The sequence below is a fragment of the Bombina bombina genome, chromosome 2 (genome assembly GCF_027579735.1).
Source record: "Bombina bombina isolate aBomBom1 chromosome 2, aBomBom1.pri, whole genome shotgun sequence".
Classification (NCBI taxonomy): Eukaryota; Metazoa; Chordata; class Amphibia; order Anura; family Bombinatoridae; genus Bombina; species Bombina bombina.
Window position 1 is genome coordinate 689,660,312 of NC_069500.1, and position 25,991 is coordinate 689,686,302.

Consider the following 25,991-nt stretch of genomic DNA (forward strand, 5'->3'; position numbering starts at 1 on the left):
ACATTCATTTTATAATCCCTGTTTATTTTCTTAGGGTTCTACTGAACGAGCGTGTCAATCGGATGGAACCTGGAGTGGATTAGAACCTCAGTGCAAAAGTAGGAAATTCAGATATTAAAATAAGTTAATAGGACTGAGAACAAGGACTAATTTATTTATTTTTTTGGCATGTCTGCTCTATAATATAATACACTTGTTTAGCCTATTCAAAATTAGTTCATATCTTATTATTCATATTTTTTTTTCTTCCTATAAAGTACGTTTTTTTTTTTGGATACATTAAAAAAAAAAAAATTAACGGCTAGATTACGAGTTTTGCGTTATGAGTATAACGCTGCTTTTTCCCTAACGCCAGTATTACGAGTCTTGTAGGTACAGCTGTACCGTACACTTTTTTGACCGTCACGCAACGTAACTACCGCATCTTTCAAAAAGTCCTTTTTCAATGGAACTTCCACAATGCCGGTATTACGAGTTTGCCTGTCCGGCCAAAAAGTGAGCGGTACAGCCTATAACTACAAGATCCGTACTGTAAACTGAAAGTCAGTAGTTATGGGTTTTACATTTCAAAACTATAGCATAAAACTCATAACTAAAGTGTTACAAAGTACACTAATACCCATAGACTACCTATTAACCCCTAAACCGAGGCCCTCCCACATCGCAAATACTAAAAGTATTAACCCCTAATCTGCTGCTCCGGATATCGCTACCACTATAATAAACATATTAACCCCTAAACCGCCGCCCTCCTGCATCGCAAACACTAGTTAAATATTATTAACCCCTAATCTGATGCCCCCAACGACACCGCTGCCACTATACTAAAGTTATTAACCCCTAAACCTAACCCTAAGTCTAACCTTAACACCCCTAACTTTAATATAATTAAATAAATCTGAATAAAAATTAATATTATTAACTAAATAATTCCTATTTAAATCTAAATACATACTTACCTGTAAAATAAACCCCAAGCTAGCTACAATATAACTAATAGTTACATTGTAGTTAGCTTAGGTTTTATTTTTATTTCACACCTAAGTTTGTATTTATTTTAACTAGGTAGATTAGTTAGTAAATAGTTATTAACTATTTACTAACTACCTAGTTAAAATAAATACAGATTTACCTGTAAAATGAAACCTAACCTGTCTTACACTAACACCTAACATTACACTACAATTAAATAAATTACATTAATTAAATACAATTAACTAAATTACAAAAACAAACAAACATTAAATTACACAGAATAAAAAAGAAAGTATCAAATATTTAAACTAATTACACCTAATCTAATAGCCCTATCAAAATAAAAAGCCCCCCCCCCAAAAAAAAATAAAAAAACCTAGCCTAAACTAAACTGCCAATAGCCCTTAAAAGGGCCTTTTGCGGGGCATTGCCCCAAAGAAATTAGCTCTTTTACCTGTAAAAAAAATACAAAAACCCCCCATCAGTAAAACCGACCACCCACACAACCAAACCCCCAAATAAAATCTTATCTAAAAAACCTAATCTCCCCATTGCCCTGAAAAGGGCATTTGGATGGGCATTGCCCTTAAAAGGGCATTTAGCGCTTTTTCTTTGCCCAAACCCCTAATCTAAAAATAAAACCCACCAAATAAACCCTTAAAAAACACTAACCCCCGAAGATCCACTTACAGATTTTGAAGACCGGACATCCATCCTCATCAAGCCGGGAAAAGTCTTCATCCAAGCAGCAAGAAGTCATCTTCCAGACGGGCAGAAGTCTTCCAATCAGCCAATAGAATGCAAGCTCAATCTTATTGGCTGATTGGATCAATCCTATTGGCTGATTGCATCAGCCAATAGGATTTTTTCACCTTTAATTCCAATCGGAATTCAAGGGACGCCATCTTGGATGACATCATTTAAAGGAACCTTCAGTGTACGACTTTGACCATATAAAGAGGATGCTCCACGCCAGATGTCTTGAAGATGGAGCCGCTCCGCGTCGGAAGGATGAAGATAGATGATGCCATCTGGATGAAGACATCTGCCCGCCTGGAGGACAACTTCTTGCCGCTTGGATGAAGACTTCTCCCGGCTTCGTTGAGGACTTCTGCCCACTTGGATGAAGACTTCTTCTGGCTTGATGAGGATGGATGTCCAGTCTTCAAAAACTGTAAGTGGATCTTCGGGGGTTAGTGTTAGTTTTTTTTTTTTAAGGGTTTATTGGGTGGGTTTTATTTTTAGATTAGGGGTTTGGGCAAAGAAAAAGAGCTAAATGCCCTTTTAAGGGCAATGCCCATCCAAATGCCCTTTTCAGGGCAATGGGGAGCTTAGGTTTTTTAGATAGGATTTTATTTGGGGGGTTTGGTTGTGTGGGTGGTGGGTTTTACTGATGGGGGGTTGTTTGTATTTTTTTTACAGGTAAAAGAGCCGATTTCTTTGGGGCAATGCCCCGCAAAAGGCCCTTTTAAGGGATATTGGCAGTTAAGTTTAGGCTAGGGTTTTTTTTTTATTTTGGGGGGCTTTTTTATTTTGATAGGGGTATTAGATTAGGTGTAATTAGTTTAAATATTTGATAATTTCTTTTTTATTTTGTGTAATTTAGTGTTTATTTTTTTGTAATTTAGTTAATTGTATTTAATTCATGTAATTTATTTAATTGTAGTGTAATGTTAAGTGTTAGTGTAAGACAGGTTAGGTTTTATTTTACAGGTAAATTTGTAGTCTACCTAGTTAAAATAAATACAAACTTAGGTGTGAAATAAAAATAAAACCTAAGCTAGCTACAATATAACTATTAGTTATTTTGTAGCTAGCTTAGGGTTTATTTTACAGGTAAGTATTTAGTCTGAAATATGTATTATTTAGGTAATAATAGTAGGTTTAATTTAGATTTATTTTAATTATATTAAAGTTAGGGGTGTTAGGGTTAGGCTTAGGGTTAGTGGTTAATATATTTATTTAGTGTTAGTGATGTGGGAGGCCAGAGGTTTAGGGATTAATAGTATAGTGGCGGCGGCGATGTTGGGGGCAGCAGAATAGGGGTTAATAAGTGTAGGTAGGTGGCGACGATATCCGGGTTGGCAGATTAGGGTTTAATAAGTGTAATGTAGGTGTTGGCAATGTCGGGAGGCAGATTAATGGTTAATAAGTGTAATGTAGATGTCAGTGATGTCGGGGGCGGCAGATTAGGGGTGTTTAGACTCAGGGTTTATGTTAGGGTGTTAGGTGTAAACATTAATTTTCTTTCCCCATAGGAATCAATGGGGCTGCGTTACGGAACTTTACGCTCCTTTATTGCAGGTTTTAGGCTTTTTTTAGCCGGCTTTCCCCATTGATGTCTATGGGGAAATTGTGCACGAACACACAAAACCAGCTCAAAGCAGTGCTGGTATTTGTGTGCGGTATGGAGCTCAACGCTGCCATATTGCCCGCTAACGCTGGGTTTTTGCAAATCTGTAATAGCATCGCTATTAAAGGTGAGCAGGGGAAATAACTTGCAAGTTAGTATCGAGCCGCTCATAACGCAAAACTTGTAATCTGGCTGTGTGTTATTTAATTATGAAAAATGAGTTGATACTGCAGGCATTTTTATTAAAGCACATGATTTACTTACTTAGGGATTTCCTGCGAGCCTCCAGAATTTCTAGAGAATGGAATAATTGATGGTGATAGCTATTTGTTTGGAGATGAAATTCATTATAGTTGCAAACCAGGTTTTGAACTTCAAGGACCCAGTCGTAGAGTTTGCCATGTGGACAGACAATGGATTCCACCCTCTCCAACGTGTGTGAGTAAGTATATATTATTTTTTTCAAAAATATCAGATATGTATATTAAATAAAAATATTCTCTTTAACATCAATCACTCAACATACTAGTAAGTATTGTCATTTTGACTACATTTATTTTGTAAAGTTATTCTGTCTGATAAGAATTAATTCTATTAAATGCTATATTATGTTAGATGACAGAGTTAAGCAATTAAGTGATATAAACAACTGTGAGATTTTAATATAGAATGTTTAGTTATGTGCAGTAAAATAACTTTGCAGTACATTTTCATTATTTATTTTGCTCTTTTTCCTTTATTTTAATCATGAAAAGTGTTTTTTTTCCAATTTCAGAAAGTGCATGATCCAAAATTAAAGGGACAGTCTACTCCGTTCTAAGGGACACTAAACCCAATTTTTTTCTTTAATGATTCAAATAGAGCTTGCAATTTAAGCAACTTTCTAATTTACTCCTATTATAATTTTTTCTTCGTTGTCTTGCTATCTTTATATAAAAAGCAGGAATGTAAAGCTTAGGAGCCAGACCATTTTTGGTTCAGAACCTGGGTTATGCTTGCTTATTGGTTTACTAAATGTAGCCACCAAAAAGCAAGCGCTATCCAGGGTTCTGATTCTGAACCTAAAATGGGCTTACGCTTAAGCTTTCAATTTTTGCTTTTTGAATAAAGATAGCAAGAGAACGAAGAAAAATTGATAGTAGGTATAAATTATAAAGTTGCATGTTCTATCTGAATCATGAAATATAACATGTGGGTTTAGTATCTCTTTAATGCCAAATACATATGCAATATTAAGTAGTATGTTTGTACAATCTAAATAAGGCAAATATCAACATTCTGGTTCATTACTTATAAAATAACTATTTGCTGGTTAAACATCAAGATACATTAACTGAAAGTATCTCTGTCATTTATATGAAAAATGGTTACTAAACATTTAAAAAACTGATATTTAAACTAAAATTAAAATGTATGTTTCTGCAAATGTTTTACTCAATAATGAACTGTTCTGTGGCTGATAAAATCCTCTACAGCTCTATATATATATAAATAAAGGTACACACCTCCACAAATTAAAGTTGTTTTTTCAAAAATCAAGATGGCATATAGTGTAAAATACTCCCTTTTTCAGATTTTACAAAGAAAAATAAAGCTGAATTATAATGTAATTTTAATTTACAATACTGTTGGTTCCTGAAAGCCTTTAAAGGGACATTCCAGCCAAAATTTTAATCCACATGGATTTATTTCAATTTTAAATAGAAATAATTTTGTAATATACATGCATTAGCAAAAATGTTTCTAATAAAAGCTACAGCTGTTTCAAAGGTGTATTTAAGTATGCACCGTGCACCAGCATTTTAATCACAGCACTTGCTCAGAGAGCCTAAGGTGCTGGTACCATCTGGTAATGACTCAATTTGTTAATTGCTGACATGATACAGTCCCCACTGGCACTCTGAACAGTTACAGTTTTTAAAATGCTGGTGAACTGAGAATATCTAGCTATGCTTAGTATGCACGTGCAGAGAACAATGCTAACGCTAAAACAGTAATAACTTTTATTAGAAGCATTAATCTATGTGCATTTAACTTTTGACCGGAATGTCCCTTTAACAGTTAGATTTTAAAATTTTCAGAATGTTTTACATTTTTTATCCCCTTTTTATTTTTCAGATTATTCATATAAAAAATATTTTGCATAAGAGTTTTTACATGGATAATAATCTATGTGTAAAAAAATTATTTTAATACATACTGTAAGTCATTGGTAAAATAAGCCTGACACCAGCATGCTGTTTAATTTAGTTAAAAGTATTAAATAATTATTATTGCTATATTTTAACTGCTCTCAGCATGCTATAATGAAAATTTAGTATTTTGGGTAATTACTTTGCATAGACAACTACAGAGGTAATTGAGGGCAATTCTCTTGAAAGCCTATAATCTAAAGGAAATTATAGGGGATGAATAATAAGTGGAACAATGACGTTGAATGACAAGCCACAAAAAAAAAGCCTGTTTTTATAGTCATAAGAATGAACAGAAGCTTTGGGTGAAATAAGAGTCAGTTGAACAATGCTGGCTTCACTTATGATGCAAAACTTATAAAAAAAATATTTACAAAGACTGTTTGAAAGGTAAACAGCTGCAAAGTTTATTGAACAAAAAAAAAAATATATAAAAGCACAGTAAGCAAGAAAAAGTTTATAAAGGTCTAGGCATGAAGTCAGGAACTTTCTGGGCTATAAGAGGATGCCTCTGGAGTGGTGACTCGCCATAGAACAAGCTATTATACTGGTTAGCAATTCTCTTGTTTCTGTATGCAAATTATGTCTCTTGGAGATTATTCTCCCAAAGAGTGATGACGAAAAACCATAAATAAAGGAGTGGGCACTTTAATCTTGTGTGTAGTTGAATCTGAAAATATTATAAAGGTAGTAAAGAACTTAGTGATGGATGTTTCACATGGACAATGATTGTCTAGTTGATGTTCTCTATTTAAATATTAATATTTATGAGTTTTATTTCGATTTGCAATATGGTGCAGCAAACAAAACATCAGTAGAAAGACAAGAAAGATAGAGGAGCGAGAAAAGAGGAGAGAGAAGGAAGAGAGAGAAAAGAAGTAGAAACTACAAAGGGAGAGAGAGGGAGGGCAGAGAAGAGAGGAAAAGGAGGAGAGAGAAGAGAAAGAAAGAGGATATGAGAGGACAGAAAAGAGATAGAGAGAAGAGAGGAGGAGAGATGGAAGATAGAAAAAGAAGAGAGAGAAAAGACACATATTAGCAAAGAGAGAACAGAGAGAGACAGAGAGAGGAGATAGAAAAGCTAAAAAATAGCAGAAAGAAAATAAATGTCAGGGAGAAGAGGAGGAAGAGAGAGAAAGGAAATAAAAGAGATGATAGAAAATGGACAGATAGAAGAGAGTGAAAGAGAGAGTGAAGAAAAGAAGACAGACTGAAGGAAGAGAGAGTGCAAAAATTAAAGGACAGAGAGAAAGCAAAGGGAGCGCAGATATAGAGATAGAAGAATAAAAATGTACAGAGAGGAGAAATTGAATGGAGAAAGGGAAGATAGATATACAGTATACAACAGAAGTGAGTACACCCCTGGGCAATATCACTTAAATATCAAATTATTAAAAATTGTATCACCTCTCAATGATTGTTTTATTTCTAAGTTGACAAGTAAAGTATTTCCTATGCTAAACAATCAAAAACAAATACTTTAGAAAGATTATATTGAAAATACAGGCCCCAAAGTAGAAACTTAATGCAACAAAAGTGAGGTCACTGACACACAAGTAAGATCACTGAAACAAAATTGAATACACCTATAATTTCCAATTAGCCTAATTGTGTGAGCATAGTTACCAGAACAGTCTAATTTTTTGGCCAATGGGTTGTGTCTATCTGCAAGTTTGCATCATGTCTCCACATTGAAACGAATTGCCAGAGGAATTTAAAAATCTGCATGTTAGACTTCACAAAGATGGAAAAGGATACAGGAAGATTGGTGACAAACTAAAAATCAGTCAAAACGCAGTTGCAGTACTAATCAGGAGGTATAGATCAATACAGAGTGCCAAAATCGGAGCCGCAGTGGCTGTCCTCCTAAAATGACACCACAGACTAGCTCTGAAAAACAGGCAAGTGCTTCAGATTTGGCTCAGGGATTATCAATAGAAATTGAAGTTTCTGTGATAGCTCAGACAGTGCTAAGGACATTGCATAATGTCAACTTCTATGGACAGCATCCAAGGGAAAAAAAACTTGCTTGCTCTTCTGCACCAAACTGCAAGATTAAACTTTGCTAAACAACATGAAAAGCCTGATGAATACTGGGAGCACATTATTTGGTAAGATGGCCAAGACCAAGATACAATTTTTCGGCTCAGATGGGGTACACCATGTTTTGTGTGAACCTGGTCAGAATTATTACAGTGAATGCATAGTCCCAACAGTGAATTATGGAGGTAGAGTGTGACGATATGGGGCTGCATAACTGCAAAAGGTGTTGGGGAAATTACATTTATAGATGGCACCATGAATGCCTGCAATATACCAAAATACTGGCTGACAAGATGAATCCCAATCTCCAGAAGTTTGGCAGAAGACGCATATTCCAGCATGATAGCGATCCAAAGCACACTGCCAAAATCACAAAGGAGTTTCTAAAGGAGAAACAAGTGAAAACTATGACCTGGCCAAGTATGTCACCTGACTTGATTCCAGTAGAACACCTTTGGGGTATTTTAAAGAGAATGGTAGAGCAACACAACCCCTCTAACAAAGAGAAGCTGAAAAAAATATCTCTGAAGAAGGGCAGAACATCTCTCCAGAAATTTGTACGACACTGGTTTCCTCCATGCCAAGGAGGATTGAGTCGGTCATCAAAAATAAACATGCAAAGTATTGAAAAAAATAAAAGATTTGAATCTCAGTAATGAAAGGTGCACTGAGTTTTGTTGCATTGATTTCCTGCTTTGGGGCCGGTATTTTTAATATAGTAAATCTAAACTGTTAGTTTTTAATTTTACATAAGAGCAAATACCCTACTGTTTAACTTAGATGTAATGCAGTTACTGTTAGGTTATACAATTTTGAATTATTTGAGATTTAAGTGATATAGCACTGGGGTGTACTCACTTCTGTTGTATGCTGTAATAGAGGGAAAGGGGGAGAAAACACAGAGGAAGAGGGAAAAAGAAAGAGAGGAGAGGTGGCAGAGAAAGAGAGAGAGAGATGGAGAAAAAATAGAGGAGAGAGAAGAAAAGAGCGAGAGGAGATGAAAAAGAGGAGTTTAAAGAACAGAGAACAAAAAAGAGTAGACAAAAAAAATAGAGAGAGTGTGAAAGAGAAGAGAGAAGAGGAGCAATAAAAGACACAGGGGAGAGGGAAAGGAGACAAGAGAGAGGAGAGAAAAGGATCAGAGATGAGAGAAAGGGGTAAATTTATCAAATGTCGGGCGGACATCGATAAATGCCGACAGCTTATGCTGTCAGCATTTTTCATTGCACAAGCATTTCTGGTGAAATGCTTGTGCAATGCCGCCCCTTGCACATTCACAGCCAATCTGCAGCTAGCAGGGGATGTCAATCATCCCAATCGTTTCCGATCGGGATGATTGCAGTCAGCCACCTCAGAGGTGGCGGATGAGTTACGACCGCTGCTTCTTAACTTAAAGGCTCGTACAGAAACAGCAGCATAGGCTGCTTAATAAATATACCCCAAAGAGGGAAAAAAGAGGAGATTAAAGCAAGAGAGAAAAAAATATATAGAAAACACAGTGGGAGAGTGGAAAAAATAGATAGAAGATGGAGAATGAAGAAAGAAAAGATATATAGATAAATAGTAGAGAGCGAAAATAGAGGGAGAGAGGGATGATAGGACAGAGCATAGAGGGTATTAAGAGAAGTGGAGAAGGAGAGAAGAAAAGAAGAGAGAGGCGAGAAAGGGAACAGAGAGGAGAGAAAGAGAATAAAGAAATAAAAAATAGAGAGAGAGAGAACACAGCGTTAGAGAGAGGACAGAGAAAAGATGAAAGAAAGAAGAGAGGAGGAGGAAAGGGAGAGAAGGAAAAGAGAAGAGAGAAAAAAGAGGGGGGTTAGAAAGAGAGGAGTGAGGACATATATAAGCAACATGATCAAATCATGTTTATCAAAATAAAATGAGGTCTTAATCTAAGCATCTACCTAGAAACAGGATAGACTCACATACATATTGAAAATGAAAGAAAATGAACTTCAATTTTAAAGGATTTTTTTCTTTTATGATTTAGATAGAACACACATTTTTTTATTCAAATGTTTCATTATATTGTGCATAACAATAGCATAGAAAGAGATAGTATGAAAAACCTTTTACAAAGACAGATAAGCACTCATTGCAAATTAACATTGTATCCACTATTGAATTACAGTTTACAGAGGGTTCATTGTGATGAGAAAGGTCACCAATACAAAAAAACAGTAATTAGATAGTTGCCATATGCAATGGTCATCAAATAAAGCAGAGGGAAAAAAAGGATGGGGCGGAGTAAATGCAGATATTTGGGTCAATAATCTCTGAACCCTCAGCTCATCAAGAGGACACACTTTTTAAACTGACTCCATGTCATTACATACGCTACAGATTGTGAGGGATCCCCAGGGTTCCCATATCAAACAAAAAAATGTCCATCAGCTGTCTGGACCTAAATACATGTTTTTCCATTTATTTCATGTAGGGTGGTTTACATTCTTCCAGTTTGACTGAGATCAAAATATAGACTAAAAGATACTGTTTATGCTTAGGAAGTTTTCTAACACCTAAATGCATGTGTGACATACCTGGATATGGCACATCAGGAAGGTCTAGGCTAGCACAGAGTTGCCATGCATTTGTCCAACAATGATTAAGGATGAGGAAAGACCACCAAATATGGAGAGGGGTTCCCAGTTTTCCACACTGTCTCCAGCACCTAAGGGAGACCAAATATGGGAAGGGGTCCCCAGTTTTCCACACTATCTACAGCACCTAAGGGAGCAAGTAGGATACATTTTGTGCAATTTGGTTTGGACGAAATGCAATCTGGTCAATAGTTTATAGTATAATTCATAGATTTGTCATGTAATGTATTGTGGACTTGGACTTAGAACATACAAATTTAAACAACTCTCCAAAATCTTTTTTTTTTTTAATCATATTTTTACTGAGGTAATATGAACAGAAGAGAATGTGGTACCCGTCTATTTTAACAGTGAGCTTCACACTTATGTATACCTCATAAGTGTCTCTTAAAGTGCACTGATTGAATATAAGAAGGTTCCCCTTGAGGATATACACAGCAGTGCATTTTAACTGAAGGTTTCATGTGAAGGAAAATATATGGAGAGCAATAACAAGCTCTGGCAGGATGTACAGGTTAGAAACCATTACACATATTAGGATAAGACATAGAAAGGATAAGTAAGAAGTAGCCTCCCATGTAGAAGAAAGGCCACTCTTGGACCTAAGTGACATCAAAGTGAGCTTAAGATAAGGGAGGACTGAAAGCAGGTATTGAGCCCATGATTGAAATAAAACAAATATAACATGGTACCTGCATTTTGTAATATAGTGTATGCTTACTATAAGCTTTTAACAATGAATATCCAAATGAATGCACCAACAAAATAAAAAATAGTAACGAAATTCATCACTATTCATTTGTTTTCTTTAAATTACTTTTTGAGGGGTTAAATACTAAAATTCAGCATGCTGGAGAGCTGTGCTAATGTGCTCTGCCTTTTCACAGAGCCCCAGCCACGCTAATAGGAGACTTAGTGTGCTGGCTCCCAGGGCCCGCACTAAAGGAAGAGGTCCTTTTGTGCAGACCCTGTGCGCCACCTCGCTAAGCCTCCTATTAGCGCAGCTGGGGCTCTGTGCAGAAGAAGAGTGGATAAGTCCAGTTTTCCAGCACGCTAAAGGTAAGTATAAGCTGCAGGTGACCTTTTTCACCTGTAGTTTCGGAACATTTACATTTGTGTAATTAAAATAATGTAAATGTTCTTATGAATATTCCGTTTTTTCTCATTGCAAATGAAACAAATACCGAATAGTGCAGCCAATAAATATTATTTGTTACGAAAGATAAGGACAAACCTAATTTTTCTGGGCTGCACATATCTAAAAACAATTATTTCAATGTCTATTTTTTTTATATATATTTATGTTTTTTTTCACTAGCCTTTGATGTTTTATCATTTGCTGCTTATATTCCTTGTTCTTCTTAATGATTGGAATAGCTTTAAAATCAATTATAAAAACACCTGAACTATTATACAGTGTTTTTATGTACAAATTAAACTGTTTTTGAATCAGGCCCGAGAAAGGGAGCTCATGAAATGAGTTTCATATGTTTAAAGTTTGATAATTAATTATGTACTTTTTTGAAAAATAATATGCAGGATAAGAAGTCTACTGTATTTTTTATTTGTCTTCACAATTTAATAAAGGTTTTTTATATAACAATATAATTATTGTGTACCATCTGTTTCATTTTAGGCGTCACATGTGAGCCTCATCCATCTATAGAAAATGCTATCTCAATTTCAAATGGAATCACATACAAAAGTAATGTCACCTATGTATGCTATTTTGGTTATCAGCTTGTTGGACCACAGAACGTGACATGTCTTGCCAATGGAACTTGGAGTATGCCTTTGCCAGCATGTAGAGGTATTTGCTAAATCTTTTACGCTAGCAGCATTACAAGGAAGCTATTTATTTTTGATAAAAATTAACAAGATGAAACAGTTTGTCATCATGAAATTGATATTCTGATCACAAAATATCAGTAATAAGTATGACTGAGAGGTTAACTTTATTTTTCAGTTTTTGTTGAGTTATATTTAAAATGAAAAAAGAAAGAAAAGAAAAAGAAAGCACACACCACTATTTACTGGTTTACTGATCTTAAATGGTATGTACCTGTAATGGCTTGTATGAATATGTGTAATGCCTTCATTCAAAGCTTAATAAAGTTACATTAAAAAAAAATATTACAAAAAGAAACATTATTAACAATCAAGAAAATGCTGTCAATTCAAAGTCAAAGCTATAAGAAAATTATCAGCTAAGAAAGAACAGCACAAGAAACTGAAAATGCAGTTCAAGTCAAGAAAATATAATCACATGTTGACAGCTATATAGATCTAAAGTTTGGATCCACGGGGGATCTTTATCACCCTATCACTTGCAGAAATACAACAGACCTGGAGAGCAGGAAATGTAATTATATTTTTGACTTTGGTCTAGGATGCAGGTTGCACATGTATCTATTGTAATAAAAATGTCTCCGTATCAGGTAATACATAGGGCATGTAAAAGGCATACAGTATGTCAGTACCTTTACACAGATATAAATGTGACTGATGATTCTGCTTTAGCAGGATGCAGTGAATATTGTTAAAAGCAAATCTTATTATGTGTCAAATTGTTATTATGTTGAATTTTTATATTAATATCATGTTTGCACTTTAAATGGTGCCCGTGTAAGAGCTTTCCATATTATTATTATTATTATTGTTATTCTTCTTATTATTATTATACATGTCAGCATTCTCATCCAATTTATACATTGACTTTTGACAGTCTAGAGAGAGGTTGCAATTTTTTTTAAATATTAAATCTACAATTGAGGGAAAAATCCTAAATAAACAATGTGAAATTCAATTTAAGGGAAAAATTAATTATCTATATTAAGCTTATTCAAATTACATTTCATTTTAATATAAAGTAAGGCATTTCAAAATATAGTGAGTATTTTAACTCAATAAAGATGTCACCAAGAAGTCATTTTTCATTTAGGGCTTTGATTAAAATCTAGTAGCCGTTTGCTCCTGAAATGGATTTTTGCTTTCCTCCCGAATTGGTCATTGAGTTTCTTGAGTGATCACAATTCAAAATGTATATAATAATATTTTCTAACTTGGCAGAGTTTGGATGCAGAAGCAGGTTCTTTGCAGATATCCTTTGCAGCACTATTATACATGGCTGGATATAGAAACTTGGCAAGCACCCCCTGTAGGGATAGGCACTGAAACAGGATACTAGTGCTTGACAGGGGTCTCCTGCAGGACTAGGATACAGGAACAGGATGCCAGAGAAGCAGGATGATTCCACAGGAAGCAGAGACAAGCTGGTACAGACATAATTGCCAGGAGACAAGCCAAGGGTCAGATACCTGAGAACAGTCAGAACAATCACCAAATCCAAGGAGAATCCGATATAATAGACAGGGTACAAGGCCAAGTTCAGTAAACAGAAAAGCAGTCCAATCTTCCGTCAAAACCAAGGAAGATCCAAAAGAGTAGTCAGAGAACAAGCCGGATTCAGGAACCAAACAGGAAATTCAGGCAAGGTCAAACAGGAACAAGATGAACCACTATGTCCGGGCAGGACGTGTTTTGTGAAGCAGCTGATTGCAAAACTACCTGCAACTAGCAAGCTGAGCCACATAACTATCCACTGCAGATAACAGGTCTCCAAAAACGTCAAGAGAATACAAAGCCCTCTGGTGGTGCCAGAACATAAAAACAGACTGCAAACAAGTAGTCCCAGGTTGAAATCCAGGCACGGCAATTACATAAATATTGTTACAAACAATTCTTGTCAAAGATCAAAAGTGACAATATAGTAATCAAGCAATTGTGCCCAGTATGCCCATCATGCAGAGATAGAAATGGCATTCAGATTGTTTATCAGTGGTGAGGATGAAAATGGATTGCATCAGGTTTTTTTGGAAATCCTGTTTTAAAGGCCAGTTATGAAGTCACCAGTACTGTTTGTGGCAATCATGACAGTGCAAGTGTTATTTAGAATTAAACATTAACAGAAACAGATTGCTCCACACCATTTGTAGATGTTGTAGTCTTGATTTGACTTTTCCTATAGATTCCCTTAGCTGTACAGGATATCACATACTCAACACATATACATATGTACATGAGCCTATATAAATGTAAATGTGTGCCCTTTCCACTGTAAATGGCCTATACCAGTTATGGCGAGCCTTGGCACTCCCGATGTTTCAGAACTGCATTCCCCATGATGCTTAGGCACTCTGAAGTCCAGTCGAGCATTATAGGAAATGTAGTTCTGAAATATATGGCATGCCAAAGTTCACCATCACTGGCCTATACGACAGTAATGAATTAAGCTTTAATAAATCATTACCATGTGTGTCACTTAACCTCTACAATGTCTCCTGTGGCAATTTCAGAGTGTCTTGCACATGTGCAAGATATTAGACTTTTTCCAACTGGTCTTGGAATAGCTGCATATATGTCCAAAATCCCATTTCAAGGCTTTACAAAGTGCCTTAAAGTGTCAAATTTGTCTCATAAAGGAGCTAAAAGTCTCTCAAAAATGGATTGTAGTTGCCAAGAACCATTAGATGCCATAGTAAAGATAGGGCTTTTAGCGAGAATAACAAAAAAAAAAAAAACACACAATCATGGGTGCAGAAAAGTGCCGAAAAGTACTTATTGTGAGTGTTGCTTTTTTGGACCGAATAAACACTGATAGACTGAGATCTACCCCATAATTTAGAAGACAATTTCACCTGTATTGTATTTTCATCCTTTTTTCTCTAAGTGATTAGCATACAAGTACCTTTTATTTTGTGGCTAATGCATTTTTAACATATTTTCCTTTTGATTTATTTTTTGGCTTAAGAGTCTTAAAGTTTGAGACAACCTAAAAGGAATTGCAAATCTATTAGTGGGTCTAGGCCCCAAAGCACAATTTAAAGTTCTCCAAAATGTTGACTTTACTGACTCTATATGTGTATTAATTATAAATTAATAATAAAGTTCTCCTGAACTATAAAAATAATATTTATACATTCTATAGAACCTTATCAGTTTTATATGAAGCTCTATCACTGGGCAAAATATGCAGAAAATAGCATTTTATTAAATGAGTATGCAACTCAAATTAATATTTGGTAGCTAGATGGTAATTGGTGGCTATTCACATATGACTTTTCTCATTGGCTCAACCATGTGTGTAACCCCTCTAAAGGGAAAAATGTTTGATGTGCATTTTCTTCATAACGAAATGAAGGGGAGGGGTATATGTAGGCCAGTTTTAAAATTGATAGTTCATTATGGAATATCTACTTTTTTCTTTCAGAAACAAAATGTGAAGTGCCAGATAAGATAGAAAATGGACATATTATGTTTGAAAATACCACTGCTAGAATCCTTGTAAAATACCAGTGCAATGATGGATACGAGCTTGTTGGAGAACCGCTTGCTGAGTGCACTACATTTGGTCACTGGAGCCACCCTATACCTGTTTGCAAACGTGTGTGTTTATTTTAATTTGATTTTAGATTACAGATTATTGTTCCAAAAAAAATAGATCAATAGAGTGAAGATATTTGGGTCAATTGTATAGGTATTAAACAGAGATTAGGAAAAATACCATTGTAGCCCAAAATACATTTACATAAATTATATATAGATATGCAATTTCTAAATGCTCTATAATCTAAAGGTTGAGAACAAAGTCAATGTTTTATACAAACCCAACCTTAGGAAATGCAGTATGGCCAAAAAAGGGCATTTAACAGCTTTTGCTTTTGGTAAAAACACAAGGACGTGGATATCCCAAGAATACCAAACCCTTCCACTTAATAATTCAATACTTGCAAAATATATTTTCAATCCTTGAAATATGACTAGTTTTAAATCAGATCATTTTCATATTCATTATTAATAAGTATCAATTAATTTTATTTTCAATTACAGTGTTTGAATTATATAAGTAATTGTTATAAGTTGTTGAAACAGAATGCTGTTAAACAAACAGATATTAAAATAACAAAAAAGTAGGATAAGGTGGTATTTGGAGGAAAATGATAGCTATGACAAGATATGGTAAAGAAATATATTGGAGCTAGTTTTCCTTTCTCTAGGTCACTGTAAGATGAAGGATGCACTAGGAAGTTGTTGTTTTTATCAGACCTGGTGTAATGTATCAGCTGTTCCATGTGTGTGTTTTATATTTATTTTTCACAATGAGAAAAGAGATCCTCATTGCAGGATGCTTACACTGAGCCCAGTAGATGGCAGTGTTGTCTATTTTATAAAGTTATTTTAAATGACTGTGAAACATTGCTTTGCAAAAGATCTGCTTTAATGTTTCAAAAGCAATTAAAATTGCCATTTTTTTAGCAAAATGTGCAGGATTTTAACAAATCCCAAGCAGCACAGGAGTACACCCATCAAAATTCCTCTTGAGTATGTTTACCTATCTTTCTTTGCTGTAGCAGTAAGCCCAAGAGCTAAGCAATTAGTGTGTAGCATGTAGCAGGATCAGGGCATCAGCTTCTCTTAAGGAAGTAAAAAAAGCACACTTTGGAGTGGTAAATTGCAGGACAAGCAGGTAGAAAAATCATGAATATACATTGCAATTTGTTTAGCTATTCTCAATTACAAATTGATATTGTATATAATTAAATGATGAATGCCCTTTACATCTTTCTTCATATTCTTTTCTACTTAAACATAGAAATAATAATACATTTTTAAAATTAAATTCATAAAATATTCATGTTTCTTGGGTGTATTTTTGCTGATTAGTATTCATTATTGTTTTATACAGCAAATCCATGCCCTGTGCCATTTGTTATTCCTGAGAATGCTGTACTGGCAGAAACAGATTTCTTTGTTGGTCAGAAAGTATCCATCAAATGTCGCGAAGGCTATCATCTACAAGGTCAACCTGTCATAACATGCCGTGCTGATGAAACATGGACGGATACGGATGCAAAATGTGAAAGTAAGACTTGTAACAAGGTTGTACTTGAAAATCATGATGGTGTGACTTGTTTTTGTGTTTTGTGATGTCAGAATCTTTCTTTTTTAATATACTGTAGTAAAAACTATTTTGATCAAAACTGTACTAATTATAGAATACATATTCAAGGTTATTGTTACAAAATATACAATATTACGATTAAGTAAATATAGAGCGCACACTTCAGGTTCATTTTACAGGTTATAAATAAAAGTTAAAATGTACCATGATCACCCAAAAACACATTTACATAAATAGTCGGCAGATTATTCTTCATCTATCAGCAAGATCAGAATATAAGCAGGACGTGGTTTCTCCTAGAGGGATATGATTAAAATTACGTTTTTCATGATTCTGACAGATCCAATCCTACAGTAAAAAAAACCCAAAAACCTTTCCATTATACTTGTATTAAATTTTTACCTATTTGTCCTAATATCCTTTTTTGAAACTTACCTTTCATGAGCTTGTCTAGATGAGGGTTGTGCACATGTTCTGAGAACTTTATGTAAACATTGTTGCAGATATTGCTGCCATATAGAGCTCTCAGGAAAAGGACTGAAGTTTCAGAGGTTACCAATTAAAAAAAGGGGTATATTTGATAAAAGTAAGTTGAGAAAAAAAATTATTTAATGCATGCCGCATTCGAATCATGAAAAAAACTTTTTTTAAAGGGACAGTCTACACTAACATTTTTATTGTTTAAAAAGGTAGATAATGCCTTTTACTACCCATCCCCCATCTTTGCACAACCAACATTGTTATATTAATGTTCTTTATAACCTTTAAACCTCTAAATTTCTGCCTATTTCTTGGCCACTACATACAGCCTCTTATCACATGCTTTTTTATTAGCTTTTCACAACAAGAGACTGCTAGTTCATATGGGCCATATAGATAACATTGTGTTCATGTCCAATGAGTTATTTAAGAGTCAGCACAACACAACAAGTCAATAGATAATAAATAAAACGTCATGGGATCAGGGGGCTGTCAGAAGATGCTTAGCTACAAGGTAATCACAGAGGTAAAAAGTATATTAATATAACTGTTAGTAATGCAAAACTGGGGAATGGGTAATAAAGGGATTATCTATCGTTTAAAACAATAACAATTCTATGGTAGACTGTCCCTTTAAAGGGACAGTTTACTCAAAAATTTTCTCCCCTTTAATTTGTTCCCAATGATCCACTTTACCTGCTGGAGTGTATTAAATTGTTTACAAGTAGCTCCTTTACCCTTATATTGGCATTTGAAATGGTTGATTTAGCATGTGGTATCCCCACCTATTCTGAAAGTTTGTGGCCGCGCGTACCAGCTATAGATAAGCTTTGTAAACACAGCCAGCAGAAGAAATTACACTCCCAGTGTGATAAAGCAGAGATAAGGTAATAAAATGTTGATTTTCCATTGTTCTCTCAAAGTATTGGTGGTTGTTTTAAGGACAGAAATAAGATAAAGAAGCAGGTATGTGATACAGTAATGAGATCTGATTATACCTACAAGCTCAACACATTTTATTAGGTTGTGGCTTCAAAACACAAAATCAGAGCTTTAATATACACAAATAAGCCTTAAAAAGCTAATATTTTTTACTCTGCAGTTGGTAAAAAAAGCAATTGTAAACACATTAAGGGAAAAACTATTTTACAGTATACTGTCCCTTTAATAGTTTCAGCAAGGCATGGGAAGGAATGTAGGCTTTTTAATTTTTTTTTCTCAAGAAAGATTATAGAATTAAATTATCAGCAATACATATACATATAGATCATGGTTTTTTAATTTTATCAATAATTTTTAAGTTGCCTCTTTCCTTGTGTTTAGTAAAAGTTATGTTTTATCTTTACATGTTTCCCTTGGTATTAGCCCCCATATATGTTCACTTGAAGGATAAGCTATTAATAATGGAGGTAAAGTGTGCGTTGACAACTGTTGTTTTTTGTTTGTTTTTTAGGAATTAACTACTTAAAGGGACAGTCTACTATAGAATTGTTATTGTTTTAAAAGATAGATAATCCCTTTATTACCCATTCCCCAGTTTTGCATAATAAACACAGTTATATTAATGTACTTTTTACTTCTGTGATTACCTTGTATCTAGGAACCTTCTTCCAGCCCCCTGATCACATGACTGTGACTGTTTATTATCTATTGTCTTAAATTTAGCATTGTATTGTGCTAGATCTTAAATAACCCCCTGTGCCTGAACACAGTGTTATCTATATGGCCCACGTGTACTTTCTGTCTCTTTGTGTTGAAAAGAGATTTAAAAAGCCTGTGATAAGAGGCAGCCCTCAAAGGCTTAGAAATTATGAGCCTACCTATGCTATTATGAGCATATGAGCCTACCTATGTTTAGTTTAAACTAAGAATACCAAGAGAAAAAAGCAAATTTGATGATAAAAGTAAATTGGAAAGTTGATTAAAATTAAAAGTCCTATCTGAATAATGAAAGTTTAATTTATACTAGACTGTCCCTTTAAAAGTAATTTGTATCAACCATGGATAGCAGTGTTATTGACTGAGAAAAGTGATATGGCCTCCATTTAACAACAGCCGGACGGACACAGGTGGATATCTCCACCCTTGTTCACCCAGCATGCGGCCAATTGCATGCGTGCAGAAGCTTTCAATCACCCTGTTCAGAGAAGTCTGGGGGGTGGGGATTGAGAAAAGCCTCTTGGCATAGTAGGTTAAGAAGCAGCGGTCACAATGCAAATTCTCGACATTAACAACATGTTTGCAGGGCCATTTTTCACTTCCACAGCTAAAGAATTTGATAAACCTTGTACAACACTTTTTCAGCTTATTACTGAGTACCCCATTTTTTTTAGAATGTAACATTGGCTTTGCACATGGAAAAACTGATATTACCCATATACCATATTGGATGAGAAGTGCCCAAACAGATAGAAGTGCTTCCTGCTAGATTAATTAATATTAAAAAAATAATAACAAGCTCTTTTATACTATAAAAAAAGATCAATTAACGTACAGGCCCTTTATTATTATTATTATTATTATTATTATTATTATTATTATTATTATTATCATCAGTTCTAGAGCTTTAACCTGCAATGTAACCATTAAACCCCCAAAAGTGCCATTTTGTTTGTTGTTAATCGTGCACATTGCTTTTTTTTTTATTTATGGGATCACAAGATTAAAGGGACACTCAAATCAAAATTAAACTTTCATGATTCAGTTAGAGCATGCAATTTATTTATTTTTTAACAATTTACAAAATCTGCACAGTCTTTTTAGATTTACACTTTTTGACTCGCCAGCTCCTACTTAGCATGTTTAAGAATTCACAGAACATACATATATGCACCTGTGATTGGCTGATGGCTTTCACATGATATGGGGGGCGGGGTGGAAATAGAGAAAACAACAATATGAGGGAAACACTTCTAAAATTCAATATAAGCTACACCTAAAAATGACAACCTTCCTCAAGATGTAAATAATAATAATGAAAACAGACAATAAGGTGAGCGCTAAATTAATAGCAAATTGAGAAAATAAAATATGTGATAATATATAAAAAAGTATATGAGACCTAATATATAAGGTGAGCACTAAATGAGATAGTATAAAATTTAATAATTTATGATAACTGTTATCCTATATAATAAAAGGCCAAGTGTGTTTGTCTGAAGCTGTCATGCGCAGTAGAGACTGCGCGCGAGGACAAACACTCCTGTTCCTACCTGAACAGCCGGTGCGGGCAAAAGCTGGCGTAGCCGGGCGTGAGCGGCGTGGCGGGGGGTGTGTCCGGGCACGGTCGCGCATGAGAGGGATAGAGGGGAGAGAGATATAAAGAGAAGGGGAGAGAGATAGAAAGAGAGGGGGAGAGAACAAAATAGATGGGAAATAGCAAGAGAGGGGGGAGAGAGAGCAAAATAGAGGGGAAAGAGCAAAAGAGATGGAAATGAGCACAATAGAGGGAAGAGAGAGAGAGCAAAAGAGAGGGGGAAAGAGAGAGAGCAAAAGAGAGGGGAGAGAGTGCAAAAGAGAGGTGGGAGAGAGTGCAAAAGAGAGGGAGGGAGAGAGCGCAAAAGAGAGGGGGGAGAGAGCGCAAAAGAGAGGGGGAGAGAGAGCGCAAAAGAGAGGGGGGGAGGGAGAGCGCAAAAGAGAGGGGGAGAGAGAGCGCAAAAGAGAGGGGGAGAGAGAGAGCGCAAAAGAGAGGGGGAGAGAGCTCAAAAGAGAGGGGGGAGAGAGAGAGCTCAAAAAGAGGGAGAGAGAGCGCAAAAGAGAGGGGGAGAGAGTGCAAAAGAGAGGGGGGGGAGAGCGCAAAAGAGAGGGGGAGAGAGAGAGCGCAAAAGAGAGGGGGAGAGAGAGAGCGCAAAAGAGAGGGGGAGAGAGAGAGAGCGCAAAAGAGAGGGGGAGAGAGAGCTCAAAAAGAGGGAGAGAGAGAGAGAGAGAGCGCAAAAAAGAGGGGGAGAGAGAGAGCGCAAAAGAGAGGGAGAGAGAGAGAGCGCAAAAGAGAGGGGGGAGAGAGAGAGCGCAAAAGAGGGGGAGAGAGAGCGCAAAAGAGAGGGAGAGAGAGAGAGAGCGCAAAAGAGAGGGGGGAGAGAGAGAGCGCAAAAGAGGGGGAGAGAGAGCGCGCGAAAGAGCGCAAAAGAGAGGGGAGAGAGAGCGCGCAAAAGAGATGGGGAGAGAAAGAGCGCAAAAGAGAGGGGGAGAGAGAGAGCGCAAAAGAGATGGCGGAGAGAGTGCAAAAGAGAGGGGGGAGAGAGAGAGGGGGGAGAGAGAGAGTGCAAAAGAGAGGGGGAGAGAGCGCAAAAAAGAGATGTGGAGAAAGAGCAAAAGAGAGGGATGGAGAGAGAGACAGAGCAAAAAAGAGGGGGGAGAGAGAGCATGCAAAAGAGAGGGGGAAGAGAGAGAGCACAAAAGAGAGGAGGAAGAAAGAGAGAGCGCAAAAGAGAGGGGGGAGAGAGAGAGAGCGCAAAAGAGAGGGGGAGAGAGCGCAAAAGAGAGGGGAGAGAGAGCGCAAAAGAGAGGGAGAGAGAGAGCGCAAAAGAGAGGGAGATAGAGAGCGCAAAAGAGAGCGGGAGAGAGAGAGCACAAAAGAGAGGGGGGGAGAGTGAGGGGGAGAGAGCGCAAAAGAGAGGGGGGAGAGAGAGGTGAGAGAGAGAGGGGGAAAAGAGCAAAAGAGAGGGATGGGGAGAGAGACAGAGCAAAAGAGAGGGGGAGAGAGAGCGCAAAAGAGAAGGGGAGAGAGAGAGCGCAAAAAAGAGAGGGGGAGAGAGTGCAAAAGAGAGAGGGGAGAGAGAGAGAGTGCAAAAGAATGGGGGAGAGAGAGCACAAAGAGAGGGGGAGAGAGCAAAAGAGAGGGGGAGAGAGAACGCACAAAAGAGAGGGGGGAGAGAGCAAAAGAGAGGGGGAGAGAGAGCGCAAAAGAGAGGGGGAGAGAGAGAGCGCAAAAGAGAGGGAGATAGAGAGCGCAAAAGAGAGGGGGAGAGAGAGAGCACAAAAGAGAGGGGGGAGAGAGTGAGGGGGAGAGAGCGCAAAAGAGAGGGGGGAGAGAGAGGGGGGAGAGAGAGGGGGAAAAGAGCAAAAGAGAGGGATGGGGAGAGAGACAGAGCAAAAGAGAGGGGGAGAGAGAGCACAAAAGAGAAGGGGAGAGAGAGAGCGCAAAATAGAGAGGGGAGAGAGAGAGTGCAAAAGAGAGAGGGGAGAGAGAGAGCGCAAAAGAGTGGGGGAGAGAGAGCACAAAAGAGAGGGGGAGAGAGCAAAAGAGAGGGGGAGAGAGAACGCACAAAAGAGAGGGGGGAGAGAGCAAAAGAGAGGGGGGAGAAAGGGAGCAAAAAGAGAGGGGAAAGAGCAAAAGAGAGGGGAGAGAGAGCAAAAGAGAGGGGGGATAGAGAGAGCCAAAGAGAGGTGGAGCAAGAGAGAGCACAAAAGAGAGGGGAAGAGAGCACAAAAGAGGGGGGGAGAGAGAGCAAAAGAGAGGGGGAGGAAGAGAGCACAAGGGGTGGGACCGCTGTACTGCAAAAAATGGCCCGTGTGAATGGGCTTTAGGACTAGTACTATATAAAGGACTAAAAGAGACCTAAAGCTCTGTTTAAAAATTTAAACACTTTAATATGCAGGTGAGTAAATTTATATCAACATAAAAAACACTAAACCTTGCAAGGTATTAGCTAACAACTAAAATGGCATTGAGTGAGATGCAATATGTCAAGAACAATATTTTAAGAACAATATGTGCAAACAATTAAAATAACAACAAAATAAAAAAAACTATAAAATTAGAAGTGCATTTATTGATAGGAGTACAATGCAAGTCTAAAATAATGTCTATTAGAACGGTGGTTAAATAACCGTAAACAGTATCTTAATAGACCAGGAGCCCAAATAATCCTTTTGCGAGGATGAGCAGTTATATCTTTCAACAACCGCTAATGAAAGAACAAGGCTAAAAAAGTGTTGATTTAAATGATTTTGCATGTATATCTTTCAACAATCGCTAATGAAAGAACAAGGCAAAAAGTGTTGATTTTGATGATTTTGCAGGTTAGGTGGAGAACGTAGATCGCGTAATTAACTCCAGAGTGTGTCGTAGGAGGAAAGAGTCACAGCTGAGTCAGCTCACAATCCAAATCTTGGGATTGGTGGGTTACTATAAGCAATAGCTTCAACAGACGGCATCTGTAATTGAGTGCTGCAATTCCAACAGACATTGTCTGTGTGTGTTTTGGTATTCCAGAAAGACAGCATTTGATTGATAGTTTCCCACAGGTGATGAAGGAATGCAGAGGCTGTAGTGACTTCTTACAGACAGCATCTGTGTAAAACAATGGATTTCTTGACAGACAGTGTCTGTTCTAAGTTCAAGTAAACTGCGAGATCCTGCCAATCACTAAGTTAAAAGTGATTTGCACCGAGGACTCTTAAATGTAGTGTTATTTAAAAGTTCCAAACAAATGTCAAAGTAACAGTGAACTCTCTACCGGTTTCGGCCCAGGTGGCCTTTATCAAGATGTGGAAATAGACATAACTTTGAAATTTACCAAGGCAGAGCAGGGGGAGTGTATCTTAGGCGTGACTTAGTTATAGGCAATCAGGGGGAGTTAGTGGGGCATGCTAATGGGAGTAGCCTGCAGCGAAGTGCAGGTTGCGAGGAGGGTAGTGGCCATGTTTGTCTCACTAGCTATCAGCTGTCAGACTACATTGCCTGAGCTAGTTAGTGTAGGTGTAGTAAAACTTAGGTCACCATGAATATATTTGAAGTGTGCCTACACGGAAATTATTTTTCCTGGGTCCCCGGGACGCAGCAAAATGCAAATGAGTGGCATGGGTGGTGACGTCATGCTCCCATTGACTTTTATACCAGAGACATTTCCGCTCGCCGGCGTTACTAGGACACACCCCTTTTCTTTGAATATCTTGTCAGACTGCAAGGCCGATGAGGCCAGTGAAGCAGTTTCCCGATGGTGTCTCGATGCTTTGAATATTGGGACCTAAGTGCTTTTGTATTGTCTTTTTATCATGCATTTGTTGATTATGCAAATCAACTGTATGTACTTGTATTTTAATGAAAGAAATAACTATTTTGTAACAATTTTAAATCTAAGAAGTACTTATAGCAGAAGCATTTAAGGATTTTGATCACTGGAAAAACACACTAACAATTGTCCAAAATTCAGAAACAGAACAAAAAAAAGCAAAAATTAAATGTGCTAATGAATCAGAAAATTTTATTTTTTTTCCAGAAATTTCTTGTGGTCCAGCTATTTATGTACCAAATGCAATGGTTCGAGGTACATACCATCATTATGGTGACATGGTGACATATTCTTGCTACAGTGGATACATGTTAGAAGGATCCTTCAGAAGTGTTTGTTTAGGAAACCGGACATGGAGTGCTCCGCCAACCTGTAAAGGTAGATTGCATTACTAATAAGATCATGTAGTTTCCTGTATAATCAATTTGATTTTGTAAGATATCATTTACACAACTTAATGAAGAAAAAATATACTATTGTCATTTATAATTATTTGGTTTATCATAGATTTAAATTCTGTAAAGACTAATAGACTGAATGAATATGTAGTGTGCTATACATTCATAGTAATGAACAAAACACTAGATAAAAAGGGCCCAATTAATGAAGGCACAATGAAATCAGTGCCACCTCATTACTCTTCCTGATACTTAGATCTGAGTTATGGCATTGCCCCCCACCCATCACAGACATACAATGCCAGTGCCTGGTTACAATAGGTCCTGCATTTCTGCTATGCATGCTGGGACACACATATGTGATTTACAAATTGTGAATATGTGTATTATTTACTATCTGTTGGCCCAGCACTACTACACAAAAGAGTGCAGGAGAAACAGCTACAAAGTAAAGCTGTCACAAGGTGCAGAGAAGCCCTGTCCCTATGGCACTCAGCGACAGTAGCTGCACAGGTTTGTTTATTCAGTGCACTGCCAGCATAGCAGCGTTGTCGCAGTGTGTGTAGCAGGGTCTCTCCTCTGTCTCTGATTCTCAGTTACAAATTCTATATATTTATATGGATTGCCGAAAAGTTCTCTCCTCTACATTTATTTTTATTGACTCCCAGATAAACTTATAGCAACAAACATTAATTAATTATTCCAAACAGCATACAACAATGATCAATTTGACAGTGAACTTATTTTTCATTAATTATTGATGCTGGTACTGGTTGTAATACTCTCATCTGTCAATTTCTATGTTTCTGACCAAAAATATATGGTAGTATATATTTCTTACCATTTGTATGTGACTTATAAGCAATGATAGATTTTATTTTAGAGGTAAATTCCTTTAGTTTTAAGGACAAAGGTGATGTATTTCTAAACTAAATGCATTTCTGAAAAAAACAATCTTCTGAAGATTGTGTAACCT

At 36.7% G+C, this 25,991-nt stretch overlaps 1 protein-coding gene across 1 annotated transcript in view; it reads left to right on the forward strand.

Moving 5' to 3' along the window:
* The window catches only part of SVEP1 (sushi, von Willebrand factor type A, EGF and pentraxin domain containing 1), an 802,056-nt gene that overhangs the window by 705,748 nt on the left and 70,317 nt on the right, over positions 1-25,991 (forward strand). Inside the window, exons 42-47 of the mRNA XM_053702672.1 lie at positions 35-98; positions 3,597-3,770; positions 11,800-11,973; positions 15,433-15,606; positions 16,909-17,085; positions 24,825-24,995. Coding sequence (XP_053558647.1) covers positions 35-98; positions 3,597-3,770; positions 11,800-11,973; positions 15,433-15,606; positions 16,909-17,085; positions 24,825-24,995 — 934 coding nt within the window. The remainder of the gene's footprint in view (positions 1-34; positions 99-3,596; positions 3,771-11,799; positions 11,974-15,432; positions 15,607-16,908; positions 17,086-24,824; positions 24,996-25,991) is intronic.